This window comes from Agelaius tricolor, unplaced genomic scaffold, assembly GCF_023055355.1.
Source record: "Agelaius tricolor isolate 1412-34295 unplaced genomic scaffold, bAgeTri1.0.p SCAF_3, whole genome shotgun sequence".
NCBI classification, from domain to species: Eukaryota; Metazoa; Chordata; class Aves; order Passeriformes; family Icteridae; genus Agelaius; species Agelaius tricolor.
The window spans coordinates 40108988-40135012 of record NW_027269263.1 but is presented as its reverse complement, the minus strand read 5'-3'; the positions used below and the strand labels follow the sequence as shown (position 1 = coordinate 40135012).

Here is a 26025-nt window from a genome sequence, read left to right as displayed (position 1 = left end):
TTTCAGAAAATCATTTTATACTGTAAATATATACATCTAAAGTTTAAGTGCTGACACACCTGTTAAAAATCCAGTTTTTAACAATGTTATATGAGGTGCATGGAGGAGCTAGCTGGTCTTTCACGTTCACAGGCTCACAGCTGTTCACATGCAGTAAAATATGACTGCGGCTGTGTCTAATACAGACTGCAAAAATCTGCATTGTGATACATTTTAAAAGTCAAGAGCTTCGAAGGAAATCAGCAGCCTCTTCTTAGGTATCAGGGAAGCTCCTCTCCCTGTCTTTAAGAACACACTTTCAAGATCCACATTCAGACCCGTACAGAGGATTGTCAATAGGTGGGATGAGAAAAGTCTCTTCTGTTCCTGAGGCTGCTGGGCTGGGCAGTGAGATCTCTGTGTCAGCAGCACAGCCTGAGAACATGGAAGTTCGCAGCTCAGTTAACAAAGCGAGTACTGAGTCTCAGCCTTTCCTCTCTGTCCTTGTTGTATTCTGTATTACATTAGCATTGATAAGTTGCCAGAACAAACAGAGAGGTGCCCAGTGAGTATAAGTATCTGCTTTGTTTGCAGCCTCTGAAGAGATGAGGTTTTTAACTGTGGTTTGCAATTTGTGGTACCCAAACTCTCCCCAGTCCCAGGATCTCAATAAATGTCCATCATAATACTCCACAGCTGGTAACCAAAGTCTCAAAATGCTACACACAGGAAATACCTCAAATACCCTACAACCATGCTGCAAGATCATCTACCAGGTCAAATCTGTGAAATCCAAGTAGCACTGGTATCTACCAGTTGCACTACACCTTTCACCTCTGCACTGTGTCTGTTATGAAGCAGTTCAAGTATCTGCTGGGCACTTTGCATACTTGTGCTCTCTTCGTTCTTTCTAAAATTAGTAGGCATACTGTATTTGAAGAAACCAAACACCACTTGATCCTTCACAAAGAAAAGACTGGCACTGTAAATATATTTTTGTATTTGTACAGGGTGCTATTTCTCATTTACCAAGTTTTCACAGTATGGACTGAAGAGAAACTTCTCTTTTATTTAGCACAAAATCAGAGGAATCAAAATTTTGTGTTTCATGGGCCCAAATAATAATTTAATCAGACTATTTTAGATATAATTCAAGATGTGGATGTATACTTTAGGGTTTTTTAAAAACCTTGGTCAGCATTTTCAGATAAAAAAACTTTTATCTGGCATACTGAAACTTCAGTCTAGCTGTAGAGTAAGAACACTGATAGGAGGTGTTAAGAGATTCGGAGAACCTTGAAATGGTTTAAGTTTTAACAGGCTACAGTGAAACCAGAACTTGTTGAATTTAAAACACCTGTAATATTACAATTGCAAAACCAATGCTGCATGAGCCTTGCTTGATCTTTGCCTCAGTGAGACAGCCTTCAGATGTATTCTGTTCAGCACATCAGCTCAGTTTTGACAGTAGTTCACATTTTGTGCTTGCAACACCGTGAACTGAAAGAATTTCCCAAGGAGCATTCTGAATCGCATCTCCCATCTCCAAAAGTGTTGCTTCTAGCACTGAGGCTTCATTGACTTGCAGTAAAATAATATGAGCAGCTGGGAAGGCTCCCTTTCCATTAAAGGTGAGATTAAAAAACCCCACCACCCCTATCATACAGATTTCCTCCAAAATGGGAAGCACTGATGAATAGATGCACATATATATACACCACCACCTGATCATTAGATGGTACTCTGCAAATACTGCAATGCAATTTCACAACCATCTGGGCTACTAACCTTAGCTGGCTCTTCAGGCAGGAGCTGGCCAAACAGGGCAGGACTTCAACACCAAATTCATCCCCATGTATACACAATCTGTCTGTTCTCCTCCCCACCTTATGTTTCCTGCAGAATCTGAGTTGGTTCCGGGATTTCAATTGCAAGAGAGGAATAAACTTCTCTCATTACTGACCAGTATATAACATGTGTTCAAGGGCTTTCTGAAGGTAGGTGTTGAGACAGCTTACACTAATGAAGATTTGTAAATGCAGGAAGATATAACTTCTTAATTCTTCTGTAATTTGTTTTTTCTTTAAATCAAGCAGAGGAAATCACATGCAAGGAATGCCACATAATGAAAGACCAGGATTGCAAATTTGGCCACTGAGACAGCAGGACATGCACAAGGCAAGGTACAAAACTCACCTTATCGTGCATAAATGATACAAGGATCATCATTGCAATCTCAAGATTTTTAGCTGCAGATATATCCAAACTTCACCTCCCAGATAATATAGCAAGGGGAATAGTAAATCATCTATCAAAAGGTAAAACATTAAATAACAACTTACTCTACAACAATTGCACGGCTTTTTGGAAGATATACAATACAGTTCAAAATATTTGAAGCTCAAGGCAAGAATAATCAGAATAATCAGAAACATTCGAGGCATATATGATAAGAAAAGCCAGACTAGATTATCATAATCTTTCACCTATAAAATGTATCAAAGCCAGAAAGAAAATAGTCCCTATAAAAACATAATGTTCTCCATAAGGTTTTGCCTGTAAGATAAAATATCTTTAGTCTCTCTTCTCAATAAAGGCATCCACAAATGTATGAAAAAGAAAATGAATGCTATGCTCCCATTTTGAGCTATAAAGATTTGCAAATAAAACAAAGAAAGATACACCTAAATTCATAGACTGACCTCCTTAAATTGGATTAAGCAAGCAAATAATTTTAAGTAGCTTTAATAATATTTGAGGCTACTTGTATTACACAGAATACTGTCCTGACTTTGATACAGATATATGCTAACGTGTCCTTACTGGTGCCAGTTTAAACAACAGTAAGCCAGGAATAATGCCACTATTGGTAGATCATCTCCATAAGTAATTTTCTGAACTGGCTGTAGTAGCAATTTTTCCAGTTATGCATCTGTTGCTTACTGCATTTTTGGCTACAATTCTGCACACTGTCATTACAGTTTTGAAATACAAAAGACTCTACCAACAGCCAAAAAAAAGACACTGCAATTCAAAGTTAAGAATGCTAGTAGATTCATGCAGGACAGAAAGACAGAAGCCAGTGAACTGCACTTTCCAGTACACACTCTCATCAGAGTTACTTAAACATGGAACATTTTAGGTTGGTTGCCTTTTATTATTGCATAACTTTACCAAGGTTATCAGTTATCAGACCTGTGACCATACTATTTAAAGCTAATTGAATACTGACATATGTAAAGACAGATGGAGAAAACACACCAAAATGCTTGTATTTGTCCATATGAATCTATTGTGTTATTTAATAAATTTCTAAAAGAACCCAAAACCACTTACTGTCTTGAGATACGAGCTCTTTTTATCTCATGCACAGATGAAATTAATTGGTCTGACTACAATGAGAGATAAAAGTGATTCTCTGTTAGTGTGTTTTTAACTAGCATCACATACAGTGCAGATGTATAAATCAGAGCACAAATTCAGCTTCATGTTCTTCACTTCATTTTACTTACCATCAGTTCCTATTTTACTTTTAAGGTCAGTACAAGACTGGAAAGGACACAAGAAAAAACTGAATATTGAAGAATACTTCTTTAGTCATTAGTTGTTTGTAATTTTAATGGTGTTAGACTTTAGCATATTTTTGAAGCATAAACTAGTTAGCTTTACAATGTTCAAATATTGTTAATCTTAAAAGACCACTCATTTGAAGCCTGCACTCTGCCACTCCATTTACAAACTGCCCCTACTCCTTTACACTTGATGATGCCTTGTTTGCAGTGTCTTGGTCAGGATACAAATAGAGTGGGCTCTGCAATGAATTTGCTCTTGGAGGTGGTTGTGTAGCAGTCAGTCTTTCAGAATTTCCTGGAGAATTCTCCCTCCACCTTAGACTGGCCCGCTCTTCAGACATTTCCCACACAGATGGGCATGGGGAGGTAAAATTCATGGTGGATCGTGAGAGGTAGTTCTCCTGAAGACCTTCTTCTTGGAGGCACCTGTTAGAAAGCACTTCTTTTTCTTTGGAGTTTCGCCATTTCATCCTTCGATTCTGAAACCAGATTTTCACCTGTTTGCAAATTAACAAGAGTTTATTATTATTATTCTTTGCTTTAAACAACTTTGCCCTAACAAGTGTTTTTTTCCTTTTCATCCTCTTAGTTTCACATTCCTTCCTTATTTGTTGTTACAGTAGAGAACCAGTGAAGCCAGCTGACTGATATTATCTGAGGATTTTCCCATCACTATTTACTACACCTGGAACAAATACAAATATTTGCCTTGACTTTCACCACCTACAATAAATTACTTAGCTTAGAGTGGAAAATGGACAGCCCAATAGCTAGGGATAGAAGAGTTTCCTACAAGCAACATCCTTCTTGACAGAAGAGAATTCCCAGAGAAAATTAGTATCATCATTAAAGAAACTAAGTGATATGACTGGTGGTGTGAGGGCCTCTATTAAGTACAGGCTGTAAGAAGCATGACTGTCCCTTTCACAAACATAGCTAAAATCAGCTTGGCCATACAGAAAAGTGTGTTGTGACATAGGAGACAGGATTGAGGATTTAGAGACATTTTGTCTGCCTGACTACAGTTTTCCAGGAGTTGCCTAGAACTCATGTGATTTTGAGATAAAATCAACTTTTCAAAAACTTTGAGTTGCAATTCTTAATACAAGCATTCAAAGGCATTTATGAAATGCTGGGGAAAGCTTGGGGGAATATACAACCAGGAACTGGTTTTACATGAAGAGAAGAAAGGTAAGGGTGATCAATCAAATTATTCAGATTGTGTTCTCTTTTCCCTTAAACATTTGCATTTAGGTCTAGTATTCAGATACTTGATATGAAGACAAAGGTTTGAGAATCATTGTCTTAGATGACAGGTACTGTTCCTCCAGCACAACTGATCAGAAAATTGAAGAAGTAACCTTCACAGAAACTTCTCTTCCTTTCACGGGGGGAATAAAAAAAGAGACAAATATCATCTGGTCTGTCACTATCACAAAATTATATTCTTGTAGTGGTAGTGGTTATCTATCTATCATTACATAATTTTTTACACACCCAAGCTCTCTTGAATAACATGAGCACAGAAAATAATCTCAAGGAAATAACTGTAATACTAGGAATTTGACTACATTTTGGGAAATTTCTTAGGCAGCACACTGCTGAGTGCAATTGTACATTTTGATTGCAATAGTTTTACTGCAGAGATTACAGTTCTGTACATCACACTGAGAAACACCACACTCTGCTTGTTTCTGTGTTTATTGCTGCAGTGCTTGCAACAGTGTCAGAGTCATCAGGTTGCAAGGAACCACCACAGACCACCAGATCTAACCTCCCGTGCAAACTGGAGCCAACTGCAAAGTTAGATCAAATTGTTGAGAGTCTTTTCAAGTTCTGAAAATCTCCAAGATAGAGATGACAAGAGTTCTCATCACCACTCTCAGGCTTTTCTGTCCCAAGATAGCTTCTGCAGATGTATCTTAAGCACTTTCAATCTTACTGCATTCAAAGAAACAAAATTGTACTGTCACGTCTCAGTATTTCATCTGCAATCTAGAGGGCTGCATCTACTCCAGCACCTTCAGAATCCTACCTGTCAGCAACTACCATGTTCATTTTCTGCTGTTACATGCCCTCACAAACTTTTTCCTCCCAGCTTCTTTCAGATTTTGCGCTCTTCAAGCCAGGCACTTTTCCTATGTTTTTATCTGCAGATAGGCGAGGGCCCAAAGATTCCCGATTGTGCTACTGCTGCTCAGCACCACTATTAATGCAGCTGTTCAGTCAAAGCAGCTCACTGGAGGCATTAGACCCTCAGCTAAACTCTAAAATCCTGCAGCAGACCAACTCAGACTCATGCAAAAAATCCCATGAAATGGGAATTGGGAAGTAAAGTGGGAGTGTTTTAGCAGGTCACCCTGCAAAGTTTTATTTCTTATGGTATCTCTCAGCTCTAAAAATCTCTTTGTGCAGTCAAGTGTCTTTCCATAGGGATGATTGCCTGTCTGTTGCAGAACAGTTCCAGAGGAAGTGCTGTTGACTGCCTTGTCCCTAGTTGTTCATTTGTGAGTGCAAAGGGTGGAATGAAGGAATGATCTATGCTCTCATGTTTTGCCTTTAGAGCAGTGGGATGGAGCATAGTTCCCTACTATGCTCCATCCAAAGCTTCCAAGGGAGCTCTGTCAGACAGCGAAAAACAAAGGGAGTTGGAAGTGAAACACAGTGGTCATGTTTCTTTGTGTGAAAATGGAGCCATCAAGTTTTGAATGTACACAAACAGAAAATAAACCAGGAAACTGTTCAAGTATTCCCTAGTTTAAACTGCCATTGGTTTACTGAGGTCTTTGCAGGTAAAAGAGCTCAGGGCTGCCCCTGCACTGTTCAGTTTTCCTCCTTCAAAGTAATTTTAAAGATTTCTCCCCAAAAGTACATTTCTTACCTGAGACTCCTTTAGACCCAGGTTAAGGGCCAGTTTCTTCCTGTCTGTTTTACTAATATACTTCTGCTTCTGGAACATTTTCTCCAAAGCTTTCCTCTGGTCTTCAGAAAAGACAGCTCTTCTTAATATGCCTCTCCGGGATTTGGAGTTAGACTCTTGGGTCAGAAGAGGCAGCACACTTTCCTCCCCTGTTGGAAATAGATGAGAATTTCCCAAAACATCTAGCACATATCAGAGAAATATTAAGTGCTGTTCATTATAATGTTTGCAGACTCTTGTCCCACTTTTGATTTGTTGGTGTTGTAAGTGTGTTGTAATGCTTCAGTCATGCTCATTAAGGATTAAATCCTCACTTGGATATAGAGGTGCTGTCAGTAGTCAAGAGTCTCCCCCTGACATGGTACAAAGAAAATCAGATGAGTTCATAAAGGAATATTAGGACAGAGGCAACTGCAAAATTCAAATACAGTCAGGGAGGAACTTCACTTTTCTTTGCCTGTCATCACCACTGAGTAAACTGTAACAAGTTTTCCTATGAGTTTATTTACTCCTTGTGTGGAATGTAAAATGAGATAAAAGTGGTCTGTAATAGTGATTCAAAGAAACTAAGTAGGCTTTCCTCTATTTTTTTTTTTTAACTAATGAAAGAGTTTCAGGGTGATCTATTTCTCAGAAAATCCCTGGTCATTCACTTAGTTATTCTGGAAACTACAGCAATTTTTGTATTAGAGGATTTGGAGAGTACTTGGACTTACTTCTTTCAGCCTGGTTTCTAATCCTTTGACATCTCATACCAAGTCCTGGCAGGGCAGCTTTCAGTGTATCCAATCATATCCCCTTAATGCACGCCTAGAGGGAGCCCTACCCTGGAAAACAGCCTCAAAGCTGGGGGACAGAGCTGCAGTGAAGAAGTAGAACTGTTTACACAAAGAGCACAGAAATCCCAAGATAAATCTCTCGCGTTCCTCACACCCAATAAAACCTAAAGCCATAGTGCTTTCCCATGCTCCCTCTTCTCTAGGAAGATATGATGTATGAGAAGCAGTCCTTGGTGAGGCTTCATATGCTTCCAGCTTCCTCAAATACTCAGGAAGCAGGAGCAGGGATCAGTTGAATAGGGCCTGTCATCAAGCAGGGCATGTGATAATTAGGGAGATGCAAGAAGGCCAGGAAACAGCTGCACTTTGGCTCAGAAACCTGTGCCATGGCTGTACAGCCACTGGCACCTACAATCTTGCTGTAGGAGTGGCAATTCAGATGCAAGCTGCCCTCTTGCTGTCCACCACCTTCTCGAGTCCACGGGCCTAGACTGCCCTCCCAGCTTACAGTTACAGCAGCGGCGAAGGTGTGCTGCTGCTCAATTCCCACAAATTCGTATCAAAGCCAAAAGCAAATTCTCCCTGAAAATCAGATTTTCTAAAATACTAAACTTTTTTTTTGTGTAGAAGTCTATCTATTCTAGTCAGCTGTAATGGGGTGGGTGGGGAAATGACATACATTTTTTCAATTTATATAGTGCTCTTGAAAATACTAATGAAATCCAGATGCAGCTTCCACAAACTGTCCTTGGGGCTACACCACATTTCAACTTCTGTTTATTATACATATATATATACACATGGGTATATGTATCTTTAAACACCCACAGAAAAACAAACACACATATACTGAGGATATTGTAGTATAATGATGAGAAACTGAAGTGTATATCTGTGTCTTGCAAAGTTGACTAAATACTTTTGTAGCCATATGTTACTGGTAACACATGATATTGATATTACTTACACTGCCCCTGCATCCTGCTTCCAGCTCTGACCAGTAGAGCAGAGCATGAGAAGCTGAGCAAGTGTACAATGATTATTCCCTAAAATAAAACTACTCCTGTGAAACGTTACTGATTTAGAGCCCATTGCATTCTGTCAATTCTTTTCTTGAACTTTTCATGTCAAGAAATCAAGATGTTTTTATTTGTCACTCATGACAGCATGTGGTAAAAAATAATTATTATGATTTGCAATGTTACAGTATAAATAATCCTTAATCTATATAGATGTACTTCAATTTTCAAAATTTTATCTAAGACCAGATACAAAAATCATAGCCTACTGGTTAATGTCCTGATATTTATTACACTGTGATACACAGTCAGACTTCATCCAAATCACAATAAACCATCTGCAGGACAAAAGTCGAAATACCACAATGGAAGGGCAAGCCAGGATGGTATTTCTCTGGGGACTGCAGAGCCCCTTCATAACCCTCACTGCATGCTCCAATCACGTCTACAAAACTGGGAGCAAGCTGGGAGCCTTCCTTCCTCATGCACGTTTTCTCTCTTTCTTCTCAAACTTAGTGAATTTAGGTACCTTTTTCCAGGTAGCCTCTGAGTAGTTTCTGCTGAATTGTCAGCATTCTCAGCTTTACTGGAAGGTACAGTCTGAGCCAGCAGCAGAACTGGTATCTTCTCTCATCCCCACGGTGGGATGAGAGACACCAGCAAAGGAAGAGGCGTAACAGGGCTGGTCCTTGCCTCCCGGCCTCCGTTCCACAATGGAGTTGTCAGCCAAGGACAGAGGATGCCAAATTATGTGACCCCTTAAAATTTGTCTTGCCTGGCTGGTTGTTAACAGTCAATCAGCAAGGAAACAACCTCCTGCTGAAGCCTCAAGGCACCAATTAATTCCTGTGCAGGCAGTATGTAGGGTCCATCTTAACACCTATATTAGACTAATAGTGAGGCATCTTTACACTCTAAGGCACAATATGTGATGGATTTTAAAAGATTAACTGAACAAAATTTAATGATGAGCAGAATGCTCAGAAGCATTAACAAACAGCCTATGGAACAAAAAATCTGAAACCTACCACCAACTGGGTAGCCTAGAGAATTTTTTTTAAATAAGCCATATTCTAAAATGCACTCCAACTGTTACACAAAAACTAAATTTCAGTTTGCGGATTATAGACCTTTCCAGTGCAGCAGGAGAGGCAGTCATTTATACATTTCAACAATTCCAGCAAAATTAAATATGTCAGTTTGCAGCTCGTCACTCTGAACATGCAGCAGGTTTAATGTTCTGCTGACATAAATGTGACCAACTATTTCCTATGTTACTTATTTGATTTTTGTTAAGTCTTTCCTTTGTATCCTAATATATAGTGATAAATGTCCCCTTAATCTGTGGAACAATCTTCATTTGCCTTCATGGCAGAGACCACCTTGAAGGAGCAAGTAAAAGCTTTAGTCATGGTTTCCATTTTTTCATTAGAATTCAATACATTCTAGTTAAATGGACAATTAATAGGTCACTTCCAAAATACTAGTGTATCAGTCCTGGTTAATAAACAATCCCCACAGTTGATAATGGGCCTATGTATTCAGCAAGTCCCTGTATACACTCAGCTCATCCACTAAATCCCTTTTCAGGTAGACAGGGTTATATGGGAAGATGAGCTAGAATGAGTCTATAAAAGTCAGTTTCATTCACTGCTTTATTTTTCAGTCAAGTGCTTTAAATGGTGTCCAGAAAATCTCTTGGAATGTGAGACAGGAGAAAAGACTGGCACATAGAGTATTGCTTTATGGCCATACAAAAGGGCAACTGACCCTTGCCCAGGCCTTTTCAATGTGAAATGGTTCCTAAAGTTCATCTGCACAGTGAAAAATTGTGGTGAGGTCGCGTGTGGATGAGTAAAGTGAAAGTGGTGATTGGTCATGGTGCTGTCAGCCATTGTGGGAGAGCCGAGGCCATGTAAAACGCTCTGTGGGAAAGTGTCAGCCCCCTAAAGAGGTGCTCAGAAACTTGCAGCTCATTAAACTGCCAGCATTTGCTGCCTCACTTGTCAAGAATCATTCAACTTAGCAACTGCCCTTCTGAAACATTCATAAAAAGCATGCACTTTAGTCAGGAATGGTTTGAATGCAACTGTGATAAAAAAGTATATGCCAGAGCACATATAAGCTCCACTTTTCATTTGGATTTGACAATAAATTTGTGCTTTTTTTTCTGTTTTGAAGAAAGAGGAAATGCCCCTTCTGTTTTCATTCCTGAGCCCTAAGCACAAAATCATGACTGTCCATTCTTACAACTTTGGTGTGCAATCTTCCCAATCAAGGTTAAATTTAGTTTTGGATTGAATGGACTCTTAATCCTGAATGGATAGTGAACACTTGTCAAAATTCTCTTTAACATACTTCTTCAATTTTTTACATTATAATTAAAAAAGAGAAACAAAATTAAACATGTGCACACATTTGACTACTAGAAAAAGAATGATTGTTGTATTTAAATAGTGCTAAAGCTTCCTGAATCATAATTTACACCCCAAACAAACATTAAAATGCAGCACGCATTTTACGATCCTCCAGCTCTTTTCTTACTTGCAAATGTTTATTGACACTGATTTTTAAAAGAGTTACTGATTTTAAAGAATTGTTTCCAGCAAACTGAAAACAAGGCACTTTCCTAGGTTAGCTCTGTCTGGGTGTCTCAATGCCATTAGAAACCTCTCACAATTGCTCAGTGTACTTAAGTTTGATAAATCTTTGGAAACCCTCTGAATAGGATTGCTGTGATTTTACTAAGGAATTAGCTGCTGCCATTGCATCACCAATTAGTTTTCCAGAACACATTAAATCCTGCTGCTTTGGTTTACAGAATAACTCAAGCATTACTGATGAAGCATAAAAACTTACTTGGAAAAGCAGTGGGGGATGCAGGGTGCTGACAGGACCCACCGCAGCATGCTGAGTAGAATGGCGGGGCTCGGAGAAAAAAGTGTTTGGAAAGAGCTGCAAAGAAAGCATAGATCTAATTGATTATCCATTGAGCTTAGGTGATATTCATAACAACAGTCCTCCAAAAAGTCAGTGTGTAAAGTCCTGCCCCACAAGTTCTTTTTCCTTTTTTCAACACGGTGATATTTTTAAGGCAAACAATGATAAACCAAGTAATTGCTCTTTAATTTAGCAAGGTTATTTTACATGCGTAGCTTAGCTATAATATGCAAAACTCTCCCTATATTTATAAGAATGAAGCTCTACAGATTAGAAATTTCCTTCTGTAATTGCTGTAATTATGGGAGTTTTCCTAAATATTGGTATTGAACATATTGTTTCAATAATATGTTGTTGAAATAATGAGTATAATGAATCTGAAAGTTATTTAAAATAACTCTAGCAAGCATTCATCTTACAAAAAAAAAATCAGATGGAACTCCAATGCTTTTAACAGCACTTGAACCAATAACGTCCTCAACAAGAAACCTTTAGGAATAAAATTTATAAAATGCCATGAGATGAAACAGCTGAGCTCTACAGGCACGGACTACAGGGCCTGATTCTGTTACTCTGACTGTCAACTTAGTCTTGCTGGACAACTGCTCTAAATTTAAATAAACCACTTTGCTGAAGGCTCTGCTTGATACAACAAAAAAATCTGCAAAGTCAACTCACAGGATAAGGTAATATTTGGTAAATTCTTTACAGAGTTTTTTAAATTGCAGTCTCTCATATCTAAAAAGAGCTTCCAAATCATGGAAAGGTCTTTATTATCTATTTATCCCTTATTTTTTTTTTCTATAAGGCTCATGGGATTTTCCATTAATCTTAATTACCTATCAATTTCTGCTTGTACTAGTCAACTATGAAATCTGGGATATTTTTTTGTTTTGAAAAAGACACATCGTTGCTAGAACTGAACACTTGTAAAATGTGATCAGCATCACAACGTCTATGTCACTTCTTGTTTTGGTTTAGGCACAAAATAAGTGGCTCTAGAGCCCGTACTGTAGCTGTCCAAATCTCCAGAAAAAAAAAAAAATTAAAAAAAAAAAAGTAACTGCAGACTTGGGTAAAAAAAAAAAAAAGAAATCAACAATCAAAAAGAAAAGTAAATAGATACATGTATCTAAGCCATGCTGCTAGTTTTTAAAAGTTTTTCAACTGCAATTAAAAATAAAGATAATTCAAAATTAATTTTCCAAGTATGTATTAGGACCTCAAAATAAGTTTCCTGACCCTTAAATTTGCTGTTATCCCAGAGTAAAAAATTTATTGCTATAGAAGTCTAACTCTAAACATTTTTTAAAGTATTAACTTGCAATTACTAGTTGATAAGCATTTTGCTGTTGCAGCTTTCTATTGAAATTTTGCTGTTTCTAATGAAATACAAATTAACTGCCTGGTTTTGAGGCATATACTTGCAAAACATTTACAAAAAAGAACGATTTACACCAGGCATTAGTATTCTAAAGGTTCTTTTCCACACAAGACCACCAAATGTGGAACCATGTCCTTAGAAACATAAAAGCGTCAAGAACGTGCAGCCAAATACTACCTATCCCATGTATCCAAAGGGTTTTGATGCAAATGGTGAAGTGTGGAAGCTGGAAAGAATCTGAGTAACACAAGAAGCACAGGAGCTGTAGAAGACAAATATCAGCCAACCTCCTGAACATTAGAGCTCGTCATGGACAGTATATTTTATCCTCTGAAATTCCCAGACTCTCAGGTGAAGGAGCTTTTCTTCCCTTCCTTGGGAGGCTCATTCCTTGTGCTTTTATCAAATTTCCCTTACAGTCAAGTAAAACTCTCCACCTCTGAAAATATAACTTAGAATACAGAAGATGGCACACTCCATTCCTTTGCTTTCTTCTTAAGTGCATTGGATATTCCTTGGCTGCCATAATGTCCTATTCCCTCCAATCATTGCTCCAACACCTTATTCATGCCATGCAATTTTTGTCAGACATGTTATACCGTCCTTGATATTCCCTCTTGTAGTTTCTTAACTCTGTCCACTTCCTTGCTCTGTTTTGATAATGTGGGGTTCATAATGGCATGTGATAAAAGCAGAGGACACCTGGATAAATCAAAATTGAACAAGCTATTGACTCAGATAGAGAGCATGTTCCTGCAAGTAATGACAGGAATAGGAAAGGACAGTTTCCTCCACTCACTACATCTCTCAACAAGTAAGCTGCAAGCATAAAGGTCTGAAGATGGATCACAGTAAAAACTTAAGCAAATTGTTTGCTTAAGCAAACTCCAAGCAAGCAATATATTTCCATGGAAGTTGCTGACAATGATTTAATAGAGTAGCACAGTACCATGACGCAAACAGAAGAGATCTTGATCCTAATTCCGCTCAAGCTGATGGAAATCAGGAGTCTGGCTTACCTGGGCATTTTACTTAATTCTTTCAACCAACTGCTGCTTTTTTTGCCTGCAGGGCATGTATCTCTATGAAGCAGAATATTTGCTTAAGAAGTAAAATGCAGGTGAAATCCTCAAATCCTACTTTGAACAAAGAGGTTCCTTAGCTCACTTCTCAATATTTAGTCTAGATCCTGAGTAAAAAACAATGCCATGATGTCTCTCTATGCCTATAGCCAACATGTACGTCCAGTTTGTAACCCTTTTTAATGTGCTGCAGCTATACTGATGCACAGGTGAATTTTACATTACATACATGAAACTACACCCCTTCATCTACTGAAGCTGTTGCACTCAAACCAATATGCAGCAGTTCTGCAGAGTTACATCAGTAAAAACAATGTGACATAATACAGGGATACTCAACTCTGTCTTGGGAGTTCTACATACAGAAAAATGTTAATGCTTCAACATATCCTTATATTTTATACAAGTATATATAAATATATATACTTATATTTTTTATCTTTGATAAAAACAACACAGTTCATCACATTAAATGGCTTCCACTACCTGTATGAAACTCCATTAACAGAATTAAAATTGCCTAGAATTATGCTGAAATTATACCTGAAGAAATGGAATAATACAGTTTGGGAACAATATAGAGGAAGCACTACCTATTATTTTCTTTTCACATACATCACAGCAACTCTATCAATATCTGTTGATAAGAGACCTAAAGCAAACACTCTTTGCTGTTCACATAAGGCTGAAAATTGCTGAGATGTCAGAATATTAATTATGCCATTTTTTGGCCAGAACGAGGTACACAGTAACCAAAAGGCAGCTGCTGCTCCCAGAGACGTATAGGAACTTAAAGCAGGGGCAAAATCCTAATAATTTGTATTCAGGACACTTAAGCCTTTTTCTGCTTTATATCTTCATTTTATAAAACCGAAACTGTGTGGAATTGTTTCACAAAACTCAGTCTTTACAGGTTTAGCTTCACACATGCATGAAAAGTATCAAAGTGTAAGTGCCTTTTGGCACTCCAAAAACTGTACTATATGCCTTAAAAGAAAATGCATTGGATCATATATACAAAAGTATTAAATACCTAGGGTTTGGGTTTTTTTCATAAAACAAATACTTTTGATACTGGCGCTGTATGCAAATTCTAGTAATAATGTTCACTACATTTATCTTAGTGAACAGAAATAATTTTACAGACAATAAAATAATACTAAACATGTAAATGGACTTCAAGCTTATCTAGTGCTAAAACTCAGAAAGCATTTCAGATACTGATATTTTAAAAGACACTGTCTGCTTTGAAAATATTATAAATCCAGAAGCCCTTCCATTAGAAAAAGTCATACTGGCAATGGGATCAGAAGTTTTCCTTCCAACTATCCATCATTTTGAGAGTAAGGTTCCTAAATACAGCTCAGTTATGCAACTTTGAAAATGGCTTATTATTAAGGACCCTGTTTTCTCTTTCTAATTCTACTGTTGTGAAATAACTCAGTAAAGAGTGTAGGCTATCAGCCATCAGGAAAGTGGGAAGGGGTGAAGGAAAAATGGCTATTAAGGGAAAGTGAAACTGATGGTAAACTCCTGGTATTATCCATACAGGCTCCTTCACTGCACATTCTGCTAGTCTGTTGGGGGGGGTTTAAAGATAACTGATAAAAATGTGGTATCAGCCTGTGAAGAGAGCTGGAACACCTCCAAAAAGATTATTCAGAAAACTGCCTAGAGCCAGCTAACAAAACTAACAACAGAAGCAGAGAAACCTCAAGCTGCGTGAACACTTCAATTCTTCAAACATGCTAAGTCCACATGAACTGCTTTCCACCACGATGTCTAGGTTCCAGCCCTTGCAGGAAACTTAAAATATATTATCAGTAAAACTATCATATTTCATCTGAGAACCTTGGATGGTTTGTGCCCATAACATGGGCACAACTGGAATTTCCTACTTGCATCCATTCTTGGCAATATTTAAAGCAGGCTTTTGCAAAGCTGCAGGGAAGTGTCATGTCATGAAGAGTTCCCTGAAAACAGTCCAACAGTAGCTCTACCAGCTTAGTGATCCAGCTGAGCTGCATTTCTGCTCCCAAACCACAAGCCCTGGACCTCATGATGAGTCACTGCTCTTTCCCTAGCAGTTACTGTCTTTAGAGTGCAACGTTCCAGCAGCAGTTGTGCACCCCCAAAGCATTTCAATCAGCTGAAGAAGAGCCTCCAACTGCAAGAACAATGCAGCGGCCACTGCCATATCCCACCCAAAAGCAACTGCCATCACGTGGAAGTGGAAAAACTTCCTGCAAGAGCCTGTGGTGCAGGACCCCGCAGAACTGGCTTTCCTGCACTCCCAAAGTTACCATTTGCTTCCTATTTATTCCTGTAAAACACAACCACATGAATGTTCAAAGGAAGTGAAGCCAAACAGGTAAAGCAGAGTAGCAGCCACAGATCAGTTTTTAAAAACTGCCAAACATTCAGAGAAAGGGTTTCAAAGTTCTAAATATATATATTTTTAATTCCTACACAAAACATGGATGCAAAGAGTGGGCTTACATTTTTATGCTGGGTTGTGGTGGGGCTTTCAAAAATTGACAGAGCAGCCCCCAAAATGGGCTTAAAATGTGCTAACAGCATAATCATCACTTGCATCTACAGCAATGTAATGGCCAAGAGCATCACACTGCAGATTATCTGAAACCACATTAATCACTGTCAGTTTTCAGAGGCATCATTCACATGCCTAATTATTATGTTGTAATTTGTTGTACATGATTTTCATCACCTGAGGAAATACAGCAGCTTGAGGCTTGTGACAATACATGGTCAGATCTCACGTGTACAACCCAAAGCAACAACCAAACTCCACAATGTTTGCCAAAGACTCCATGGGTACCCTGATGTCAGGAGTAAAAGTGGCTTTTACCCTCTCCGTTGCTCCTACACAGCCTTGCTATTGAGAAGATGGGAATCTACCTGTGGATTTACAATTTTTTTCTGGCTTTGTCCTTCCTCAGGATGCCCATGTACGAGCGTGCCTCAGCACTTTATGATTACCAGTTCTTGTTAAAACAGGCATCACTGTCAGTTCTCTGTCTAAAAGTTCAGTGTCTTGCCCAAGTTCCTTGTGTGGGCCTCCTGTTCAGACAATAAGAAGAGAGAAGTAGCTCTACATAACAATTCATCACCTTAAAACTGAAGACACAGAACGTGTCTCTGGAGGCATCTCTTTCTATTGACTACAGCTTAGACAAGACACCTACTTTTTATTAAACAGCTGAATGGCCATGACATTCTTCTTGTCCCTCATAGGTAACATCAAAAGAATACTATCATCTGTACAGCGTAAAAGTGTAAAAATTCAGCTAGAAAGTCATTAGTTATTTTCTTTGATTTTCAACATATTACAATTTGTTTAGAAATTATTTCCTCAAGCATGGCAAAATTAAGGCCAGCTGCTGCAAGTCGACATTTCACTGGTTTTTCATTGTTGCAGCACTAATTCAAAATTGTACAAGAGGCCAAAATGCACCATTTATTCCTGGGGTATGCACTGATTAGCCAACTTTTTTTACCTGGAGCAGTCTTTACTTGTTGCAGTATTGCTAGCTCCAAACAGACAAAAGTCCCAAGATAATAGAAACAGTGTTAGAATAAAAAATAACACATGGCAAATTCTTTTTTCTTTTTTTTTTTTAACAAAACGGGTTTAGTATTTTTACATTTGTACAAGGAAATACTTTTTCAAGTTGAAACTTGAGATGGTCACATAGTCACAAGGAGGTAATATTCTCAACAAACATTCAGAATACCTCAAGAGAATTATATGCTACAACTACAGACAAAAGAAGCCTCTCATGAAAAATTTTCATAAGCTTTTCAGCACAAAACAAAGGCCACTTCTCCAAAGTGACAACTCACCTCAAAGCACAGTCCAGGTTACTGAAAATACTTGGATGTATAATTTTATAAATATCAGGGTCTACATAACAAAATACAGCCTCTTACTGCTTTATATACCTGCAGTTGTTTTCAATTGGAAAAAAACCAAACTCCCTTTTCTGCTGAGTGGTCATGACTGACCACAAAACTACCATGTAAAACATCAATTATTTTGCAGAGCTGCTTTATAAAAGAATGCAAAACACCTTCAGAGGGCAATGGAAGCAGAGAATTCACCTCCCAAAATTTAGGAGGATTTCTTAACAGAAAACAATAAAGACACAGTACAATAAAACCTGAAATCTGCACTTGAGTTTGCCTGATGAGATTAATCCTTACCACAGTCATGTGTTTTCTAAACCCATGAGCAATATACTACAGGATTTCAGAAGACCAGCTCTTTCTGCTGTACCAAATATATTTCACAGAAGTTAATTCAGTTACTGTAGGCATGACTGATTCCATGGTTTCAACTCAGTCAATTTCTTTTTTACAAACTCCACCACTTGTCTTCCTAGTGCAGCTCTGAGATCTTCTGGTAGTATCTAAATCTTGCCAAGGACCAAACTTGGGATCCTCTTCCTTCCAAGAGCCGGCACCGCGAAAGCAGCCAAAGGAAGGAGCGGTGTCCAGCCAATGCTCGTACTCCTCACCGAGCACAGACTGCCAGACTAGCGGCTGGGTCGCAGAGGAGCTGGCACTAGTCTAGCTCTGGCAACCTCACAATGAGGACAACAGTTTGTCCTTTAAAAGCCATTTTGCAGCCACTCTTAAAATATGCTGGGCATTCCAGACCAATTCTATTAAATGGCTCACAAAGTTAACTGGAAACAGGAAACGTGCTAGTCTGTGATTTCTAATACTTACAAAAACTCCTTTGCTTCCAAAGACAAACTTTCAAAACAATCACAGTGTCTCAGTGCTCCTAGCAATCAGGGAATAAGAAAAGATGCCAAATAGATCTCCCCACCTCAAAGAAACTTTCTATCTCCAGAAAACACCAACAAAACAAGAAAATCCTAAGACTTGCCAGTCAACTTGCCTGAGTTAGATGAGTCAAGACAAAACATTGGGCTCTTTCCTGTCTTTTATTTTACTGAAAGCTAGTGTTACATGTCGCTTGAGGACACACCCTGGCTGCCAGTTGGCTTGAAATCAATAATTAATAAGCATTAATTCACTAAGAAGAGGTCCAAAATGAAAAAATATCACTTAAATTTCAGTCATTTAATTGCCTCCTGGTTGTCATAAAGAAACACAAGACACTTTATTAAATATGAGAAATAAGATATGTTTGATTCAGGATAGAATTGGTGTCATCACCTGAGAAGGAAAAAATTGACATCATTTTCCAGAGACTTAGCCTGCAGAAGATTTGGTTTAATTTCCTTGCAATGCTACCAGTTATCTGTATTATGTCAGGTAAGTCACCTCATTTGGTTTTGCTCCAGCTTCTCCTCTACGCAACAGAAATCTCTCCTATCTCACTGGCTCAATGTGATGATAACTGCATCAAAATGTAAAGTACCCAAATGTTACAGAAAGAAAAGACACATCAATAGCACAAATGTATCTGGATATGTATTAAGTACATCTATAGATGCTTACTCGAAGTCCAATTTATATTTACTATATAGTTCTTCTGTTTTCTTTTTTGTTATGCTTGCTGTCCTTCATTCTGCTCTCTTGTATTCTGATGCTTTAGTCAAAAATCCCCTAAGATAAATTTCTCAGCAGGTTTTACAATGGAATTATCTCACTGTTTGTTTTGCTGCAGTTTTCAATTTCCTTTCTCTGATCATCTACAAAAATGCCAAAATTAAAGCAGAAAGCCACATTCTTGCCACATGACCATGTTCACACTGTGCAGCACTTCCTGTCAACCTCCTCCTGGACAAATTACTTAAGAAGAGCAGAGATATTTAGAAAAATTATTTCAGGTAGCAGAGTAACTTCACATTTCCCAAGGAGGTCACTCAGCTCTAGTGCCAGCCAATAATTCTGGAAACTAAGTCATGAGAATATATTTGAAGTAGACCTCTTTACAGCACCTGTGCTACAAGACACAGCATCTCAGCATCCTCACATCCAATTTTTATGTGTCAGAAAACACTGAAGAAAACTGTCAAGTCTTCTAATTTATCCAGAATATAACAATAGGCTTGGAGTTAAGGGACTAAAACCCAGATTAGCAAGAGGAAATTGAGGACAGCACAGAGCAAAGGGGCTTCAGAAGAAGTGCTAGAAAGCCTGTGGTAATCCCAAGCCAGTATAAATTGGTATACCACTGCAGAAGGCTCATGAGTTTATCATATAGCAGTAATGCTCCTTCTTTTTTTCTTTCCTAAGTTTTATGTAACATGCTCTTTGCTCATGTTCTTCTTAAATTAAACCAAACTAATTTCAAATACCTACAATGATTACATTTAATTTTACATGTATATAGTGATGGAAAGTGATTATTTAAACCTTTACAGACAGCAAATATATTTATTTCTACTATGCTCATTAGATGATGTAATATTTAGGGTGTGACACTTCCTGAGTTCTTGTTCACTTTTTTATTTGCAATAATTTTGTAGGAGATGTATGTAAAATACACATGCAGATAAGCACTTGAAATAGTCCAACTAATACTTTGAAACCTGTAAATTTTGGGTAGGAAACTTGCTGATACAACTCAGTTGCTCAGGAGTTACAAAAGGAGAAATTACCATGATGAGATAGCCCAGCTCAAGAATGCCAACCCATCTGGTCTCTTTTGCCACCATGGATAAGTGTTTTCCAATTTACAGAAAGAATACAGGATTTACATTCATTAGCACTTTTATGTTAAAAGGTACTCTAAAATGGAATGCTTTCTTCAAGTCTTCCCTTTGTAGGTACTGTGGATACATATAAAAAGGTGCAGCTTATTCAGTTAAGTCTCTGGTGTGATTTTATACTTCCTTCTTTTTGAGAACTTTTGGTGACCTCACCAGAATTTGGGACCACATGAGTAATATACTGTTTCCAAAGTCTGGTACTTTTTCAATTTCCTTTATGTTTTTTTTTTAATTAAAAAAATAAAAGAAAACTTGGCTTATGCGAAGCTAGTTTATTAGGGAACTTTCAGTCCCTGCATGATCTATAAAGCACTTGTTAGTTCAGAAAGATTTCTTGAAAAAAAAAGCTTGCATTATCATTTTCAATAATCTTTTTAAAGACTTTGAGAAAGATTTTCCAAAATGCCATGTGATTTTGGGGTTCCAAATATGAGCTTATTCTTAAAAAAAAAAAAAAAAAAAAAATCAGTAAATTAAAAAACCCTACCTAGCACAACTTCCTTAGTCAAAATGTCTTCATTAGACCCTGAAGGCTAAAATTTTTGTTCTGCCAAAATGCTCCTTTGCCCTATCACTGTATAAACAAGAAACATTACAAGCAGCCTGACCACCCCAGCCCTACTCACAAATGCAGTGTCTGGTCTGAACAGTTTCCTCAGTATACGCCTACACTAGAGACAAGAGACTCCTTAGAAACCACAAACTGGCTCAGCAAGACAGTTCCAATCTAACTCAAATTTATGAATGTTGAGACAACTAAGCATCCTCATCACTTTAAGACATACAAGTGAGATCAGAATCAACATATCCCTGTTGGAATATAAAAGTCACTGTCGCAAGTGTACAGTCACAGGAGAATTTTCTTCTGGGTGCAAGATGAATGAGGAAACACCAGTATTTCTCCTTGCTCAAATCTAAGAGCCTGGTGCTTTTGCCAAGATCTGTGGGAGCTGTGAAATGAGAAGAAGCATAGGTCTAGACTCCAAATCGCTAGGCAGACCTAACATACTAAAATCACAACTACTGCTATAGGTCAATCAAAAGAAGAAATAATTCTGGAAACAAGCATTTGCAAAACTTGGCATTCGGGAACTTCTGCAGCAATTTACCCACAGCTTTTTAAAACAAACAAACAAAAACCCAGTCAAACAAACTAACAAGAACAAATAAAACCCAACAAAATACCTTTACCTCTAGCAAATAAGAGTGCTGGGGCATCTGCTATCTTCTCTCCACAAATAAATATAGCATTTTCTCTAGAACTTTTTTTCAGGGTAAGGGCAAAGGGCAGGCAGGGATAATATTCATCAAATTGCAGGAAGATGATACTTGTCCTGTTCCCTGGCCTAGCCTATAGTTAGTTAAACACGTTTAAGTAACTGATATGCTTAAGGTGACACTTACCTGAGAGGTCAGGAGCATTCAGAAACCTTAATGTACACTTTGACTCTCTCCTGCCTACCTCTAAAGTACATAATGCTAAAGGATTACATACTACTTTGAAATTTGAAGAACAGTTTGCAGAATCTAATTGAAATTAAATTATGTTTGAAAAGAAAACAATTACTTCTGTTTTCAAAACAAACCTTTTGGTTTTACATCGCAAAGATTTAATTAAATACAATTCTGCTTGTCTGATTTTCATTTTAAACGCATTTAAAACTGTACTATCATAAATAAAAATTCTTAAAATACCGCATAATATTGGAATAATTTATGCATTCTAATAGAAAAGCAAAATACTATATAGATAGCAAGTCTAATACCAAATTTAATGAATTGACTACAATCAGTTCCATGACTAACAGAAGTACACGTTTCTTAAAGTATGTTGCTCGTGCCCAGACAAAATGTATCTATACGAAAATCGGCACATTCAAGAAACTGGATGGGTTTTGTAAACCTGTTTGTTTCCAATTCTACGGCACGGATTCCTGCGGGCCCCCGGCGGCCGCGAGCTGGTCCCCACCGCCCGACAGGGCGCTGGCTCTCAGTGTGACACCGGGCTGATAACGCACCTTTACACCTCTTTAAAACTTTTTTATTTTCCCCCCGTCCCTGGTTTTGTCAAAACTTCCAGAAAACTGCCTGTTCTACGTGGCTTAATCCTCCTTTTGGCAGGAGGAGCCGGGTCCTCCACGCCTTGCTGTCCCGCAAAGCAGGGCGTGTATGGAAATGGGCTGCTGACTCCCGAGCTATCGCTACTTAGGAAATGGGACCGCTCGCCTTCCTCCCAAAACTTGGAATTTCAGACTTTCCCGGAGCGCCTGTTGGCGGCGAAGCTTCTACCACCTCTGGAGTCTGCGGGACGTCAAGACCTGAAAGAACTGCGATTAGGGGCGTTTAACAGCACCCGACGCGGCCATCGCGGGACTCTGCTGCGCTCTCTACACCCACAGGTGCGCCGGCCGCCCGCACCACCTGCTCTAAGCGTCCCGTTGCCAGCGGTAGGGCGAGACCCTCGGCCGGAGCCCCGGGCGCAGCCCCCGCCGCGCTCCGGCGGCACGGCACCCACCGGGGCTCGGCGTCCCGCCGCCGCCTGCGGGCTCCTCGGAGCGGCCGCGCCTCTCCTGCCGCCGTCTCCGCCGTGCAGAGCGCGGGGCCGAGCCCTCGGCAAGCCCCTCGCTCCCGCTCCCGTCTCCCCGGCGGCAGGACGCGGGAGGGGCCGGCGCTCACCTGTGGCTGCCGGCGGGAAGATGCCGCCTCTCTCCGCCGCCGCGGCCCGCGCTGGCGGGCGGCCGCCGTCCGCCGCCGAGGGGTTAAGCACTTGGAAAGCCCATCTTGCCGGGAATGGACCCCCTGAGGGGTTGATTTGTTCCGCCGCGGGGCACAGCTTGAGGGGCACGGGGTTGGCGGGGAGGGGACGGAGCTGGGCAGGGCTCGGAGCCCCGGCCCGCAGCAAGTTCTCGATGAGGAAACTTTTGCCAAGGTTGCCGAAGCCCGGCGCCGCCGGCAGGTTGAGGAGAGCCGAAGAGCCCACCAGGTCCCAGTAAAGGGCGCTGGGCAGCATAGCGAGACTTTGTACCCTCCTCGCCCTGCCCAGCCCGGCCCGGCCGCCGCGGCCCCTCACTGGGCTGGGACGGGGCGCCGGGCTATGGGGCCGGGCGGGCTGGCGGGGCGCCTCCCCGAGGGCTGCGGGGAGCGGAGCGGAGGGTTTGGTGAGGCTGTCCGTGGAGACGCGGCGCCTCTCCGCCGGGCTGGAAGGTGTGTCCAAGCGCATTCATTATGTCAGCCGGGGACGAGGAGTGATGGACGCGGCCAACAATGCCGCCTTGCCCAGCAGCCCCCCGGGGAGGGGGCAGGGCGGGAGCCGAGGTGGCTGTCCCGCCGTGCCCGCCCCGACATGGCGGCGGGTCGCGCCTCCCGCTGAGGGTGCACCTGTGCGGGGGGACGGCCGGCGAAGGGAAAGGCCGCTGGCCTCCGTCCCGGCGGGGAAGTGGCTCCGGTGCTGGCCGCGGAGAGATCATGTCGACCTAATGATCCCATGAGGTAATGGGAAGATAGTCATTAGCTCACTCCCTCTGGGCATTTTTATCTGGCCTTTTTTTTTTTTCCTTTAGTTACCCACACACAACATGCACGCTGGATTTTCAGCATTTGTCTTAATAAATCTGATTAAGATCAGCACAGTACTGTTAATCATGTTTTTTTCGAGACGTTGGATGAAGCTTTGTGTGGGCATAAACATTCTTTGTCCGGAATAGCTTAGTCCATTTCTACTTCCTGGCATGTATTCTTCTTTATTTGCTTACAAATCACGTAATATAGAAAAGATGTCTCATTTTGCAGTTCAAACATGCAAGCAGAAAGTTAAAAGTGAATGCTGTTCCAAAGTCCTGAAAGCATCTTCCTGTTTTGCAGAGAAATCCTTTTATTTCAAAGCAGCTCTTCACCAGTCTAATCTTGAGGATATTCCCGGCAAAATCCTCTGCAGGAGGTGCGTTCCTTATTTTTGTATGGCAGCAGAGGCATAACACTTGGACATCAGGGTGGTTCAAAGCTAAAGCCAGCTGGACTAGAGGAATCATCTGTGCCCTTGGATGAGAAACGGGAAGGATGTCTTAACTGCAGTGGGACTAAGTAATACCTTGGGGAATATAAATTAGATGCTCACATGTCTGAATCTTTCCTTTACATCTTAGGGTAGGTTGGTCCTGCTAGAGTTTTGGCACTTAATTCCATTGGTACTAAGATGTGGTGAATGAGAGCTTAAGACTTGAAAAGGCTGCTTCATTCCAGAGACCCATGTAGTTTGACCTTTTCTTACAGCAGTGGCTGTGAGCAGGAAGAAGTCCAAGATGAGTCTGATAGTTTTGCCCTGATACATTCTTAGCTGAAACAATTTCCACAGCTTGAGCGCTTTTATTGGCAAATCTGAAGGCCTTCATCAAATGATATTAATGCAAGTATTTTACTCATGAGCATTTTGAGACTCTTGCTTCTTGTTGTAGAATGGACAGAATCCAAGCTGTTGTATCCCAGGCTACATCTGAAGCTACTGTGTATTGTTGTAGTCTAAGGTGCAGAAATTATGTTTCTAAGGGAAAGAAACAAGTCAGGAGGGCACTGGCTTCTGAGCATTGCAAGTAGCTGCCTTTCCAATTACACCTCATAAATTTATTCACACTTAAGGATTTATTTTGTCTTTAGTTTCACTGATCAAATTCTCAGAGAATTCCCAAGGGCCCGAGACACTGAAAACCATAATTCAACACTTGGGATGTGCAGTTAGTCCATCCAGCTGTGCTGTATGAATAAAAGGTATTCACCAGGGCAATGATGGTTGTCAGAGACAGTAACCTTCAAAGACAGACTTGAGTTTTGGTTTCCTCCAAGGCTACTTTTGATGCCAGAGTGGCTACTAATGTGTTCATTTCAGCTGTGTAGTTTGGTAAAGTATGATTAGCAAGTTTCACGTTTCTATGAAATATAAGCACAACACACAGAAATATAGCACTACACACAGAAATATAACACAACACACTTCTGAGTTGGAAGAGACCCAAAGGTTCGTCAACATGTGTAGCATTTGACTGCATGGGAGAGAGTGATCAACCACATGATGACTTAAAAATTCATGTCAGGTTGCATCTCTAGTTCCAGGGTTTAACCCATGCCTTGCAATGTGTGTTTAAGCAGTCTCTTTCTTCACTCTGATTTTCATCTATCAGTGGCATCTCACCCATGATCTGACTCTGCTGTCATAGCTGTACTATAAACCCACCAAATCACAGGACTCAGGTTTTAAATAAGACAGGAAATACTATTTTTCAAGCGATTCCCAGTGGAGACCTCAAACTGATTGTGTGATGTTAAGCAAGGGTGGTAGAGCAGAATAGCAAAATGAACTCATTAAACCAGAGCAGCCCCTGAGCACTTGATCTCTGGGACATACATCTGCAGCTCTGCTGAGCAGTAGCTACCAAATTCTGTCTATTCTCTGGGTATGTGATAATTGAGTATAGTCACGCCCAAGAATTGTTACCTGTCAAAAGCTGGAGAGCACAGCACAAGAAAATATAAATTCCTTGTTCAGATCTGGAGTATGGAATGATTTGAGAGTAAAACAAGTGGCATCCCTAAAATCCAGACACTTTCTGGTGAATGCGGCCTGGAATTGCATGACAAATGGATCCTTAG

The 26025-nt window shown here is 40.0% G+C and overlaps 1 protein-coding gene across 1 annotated transcript; it reads right to left on the bottom strand.

Annotated features, from left to right (window-relative positions):
- On the bottom strand, nt 1–23777 carry DBX2 (developing brain homeobox 2). Its single transcript, XM_071423561.1, has 4 exons — nt 23062–23777; nt 11129–11224; nt 6433–6620; nt 1–4048 (listed from the first exon to the last, which is right to left on the bottom strand). The coding sequence occupies exons 1-4, from the start codon at nt 23603–23605 to the stop codon at nt 3725–3727; spliced, it is 1152 nt and encodes a 383-aa protein (XP_071279662.1). The 5' UTR covers nt 23606–23777; the 3' UTR covers nt 1–3724.
- Nucleotides 23778–26025: the final 2248 nt, after the last annotated feature.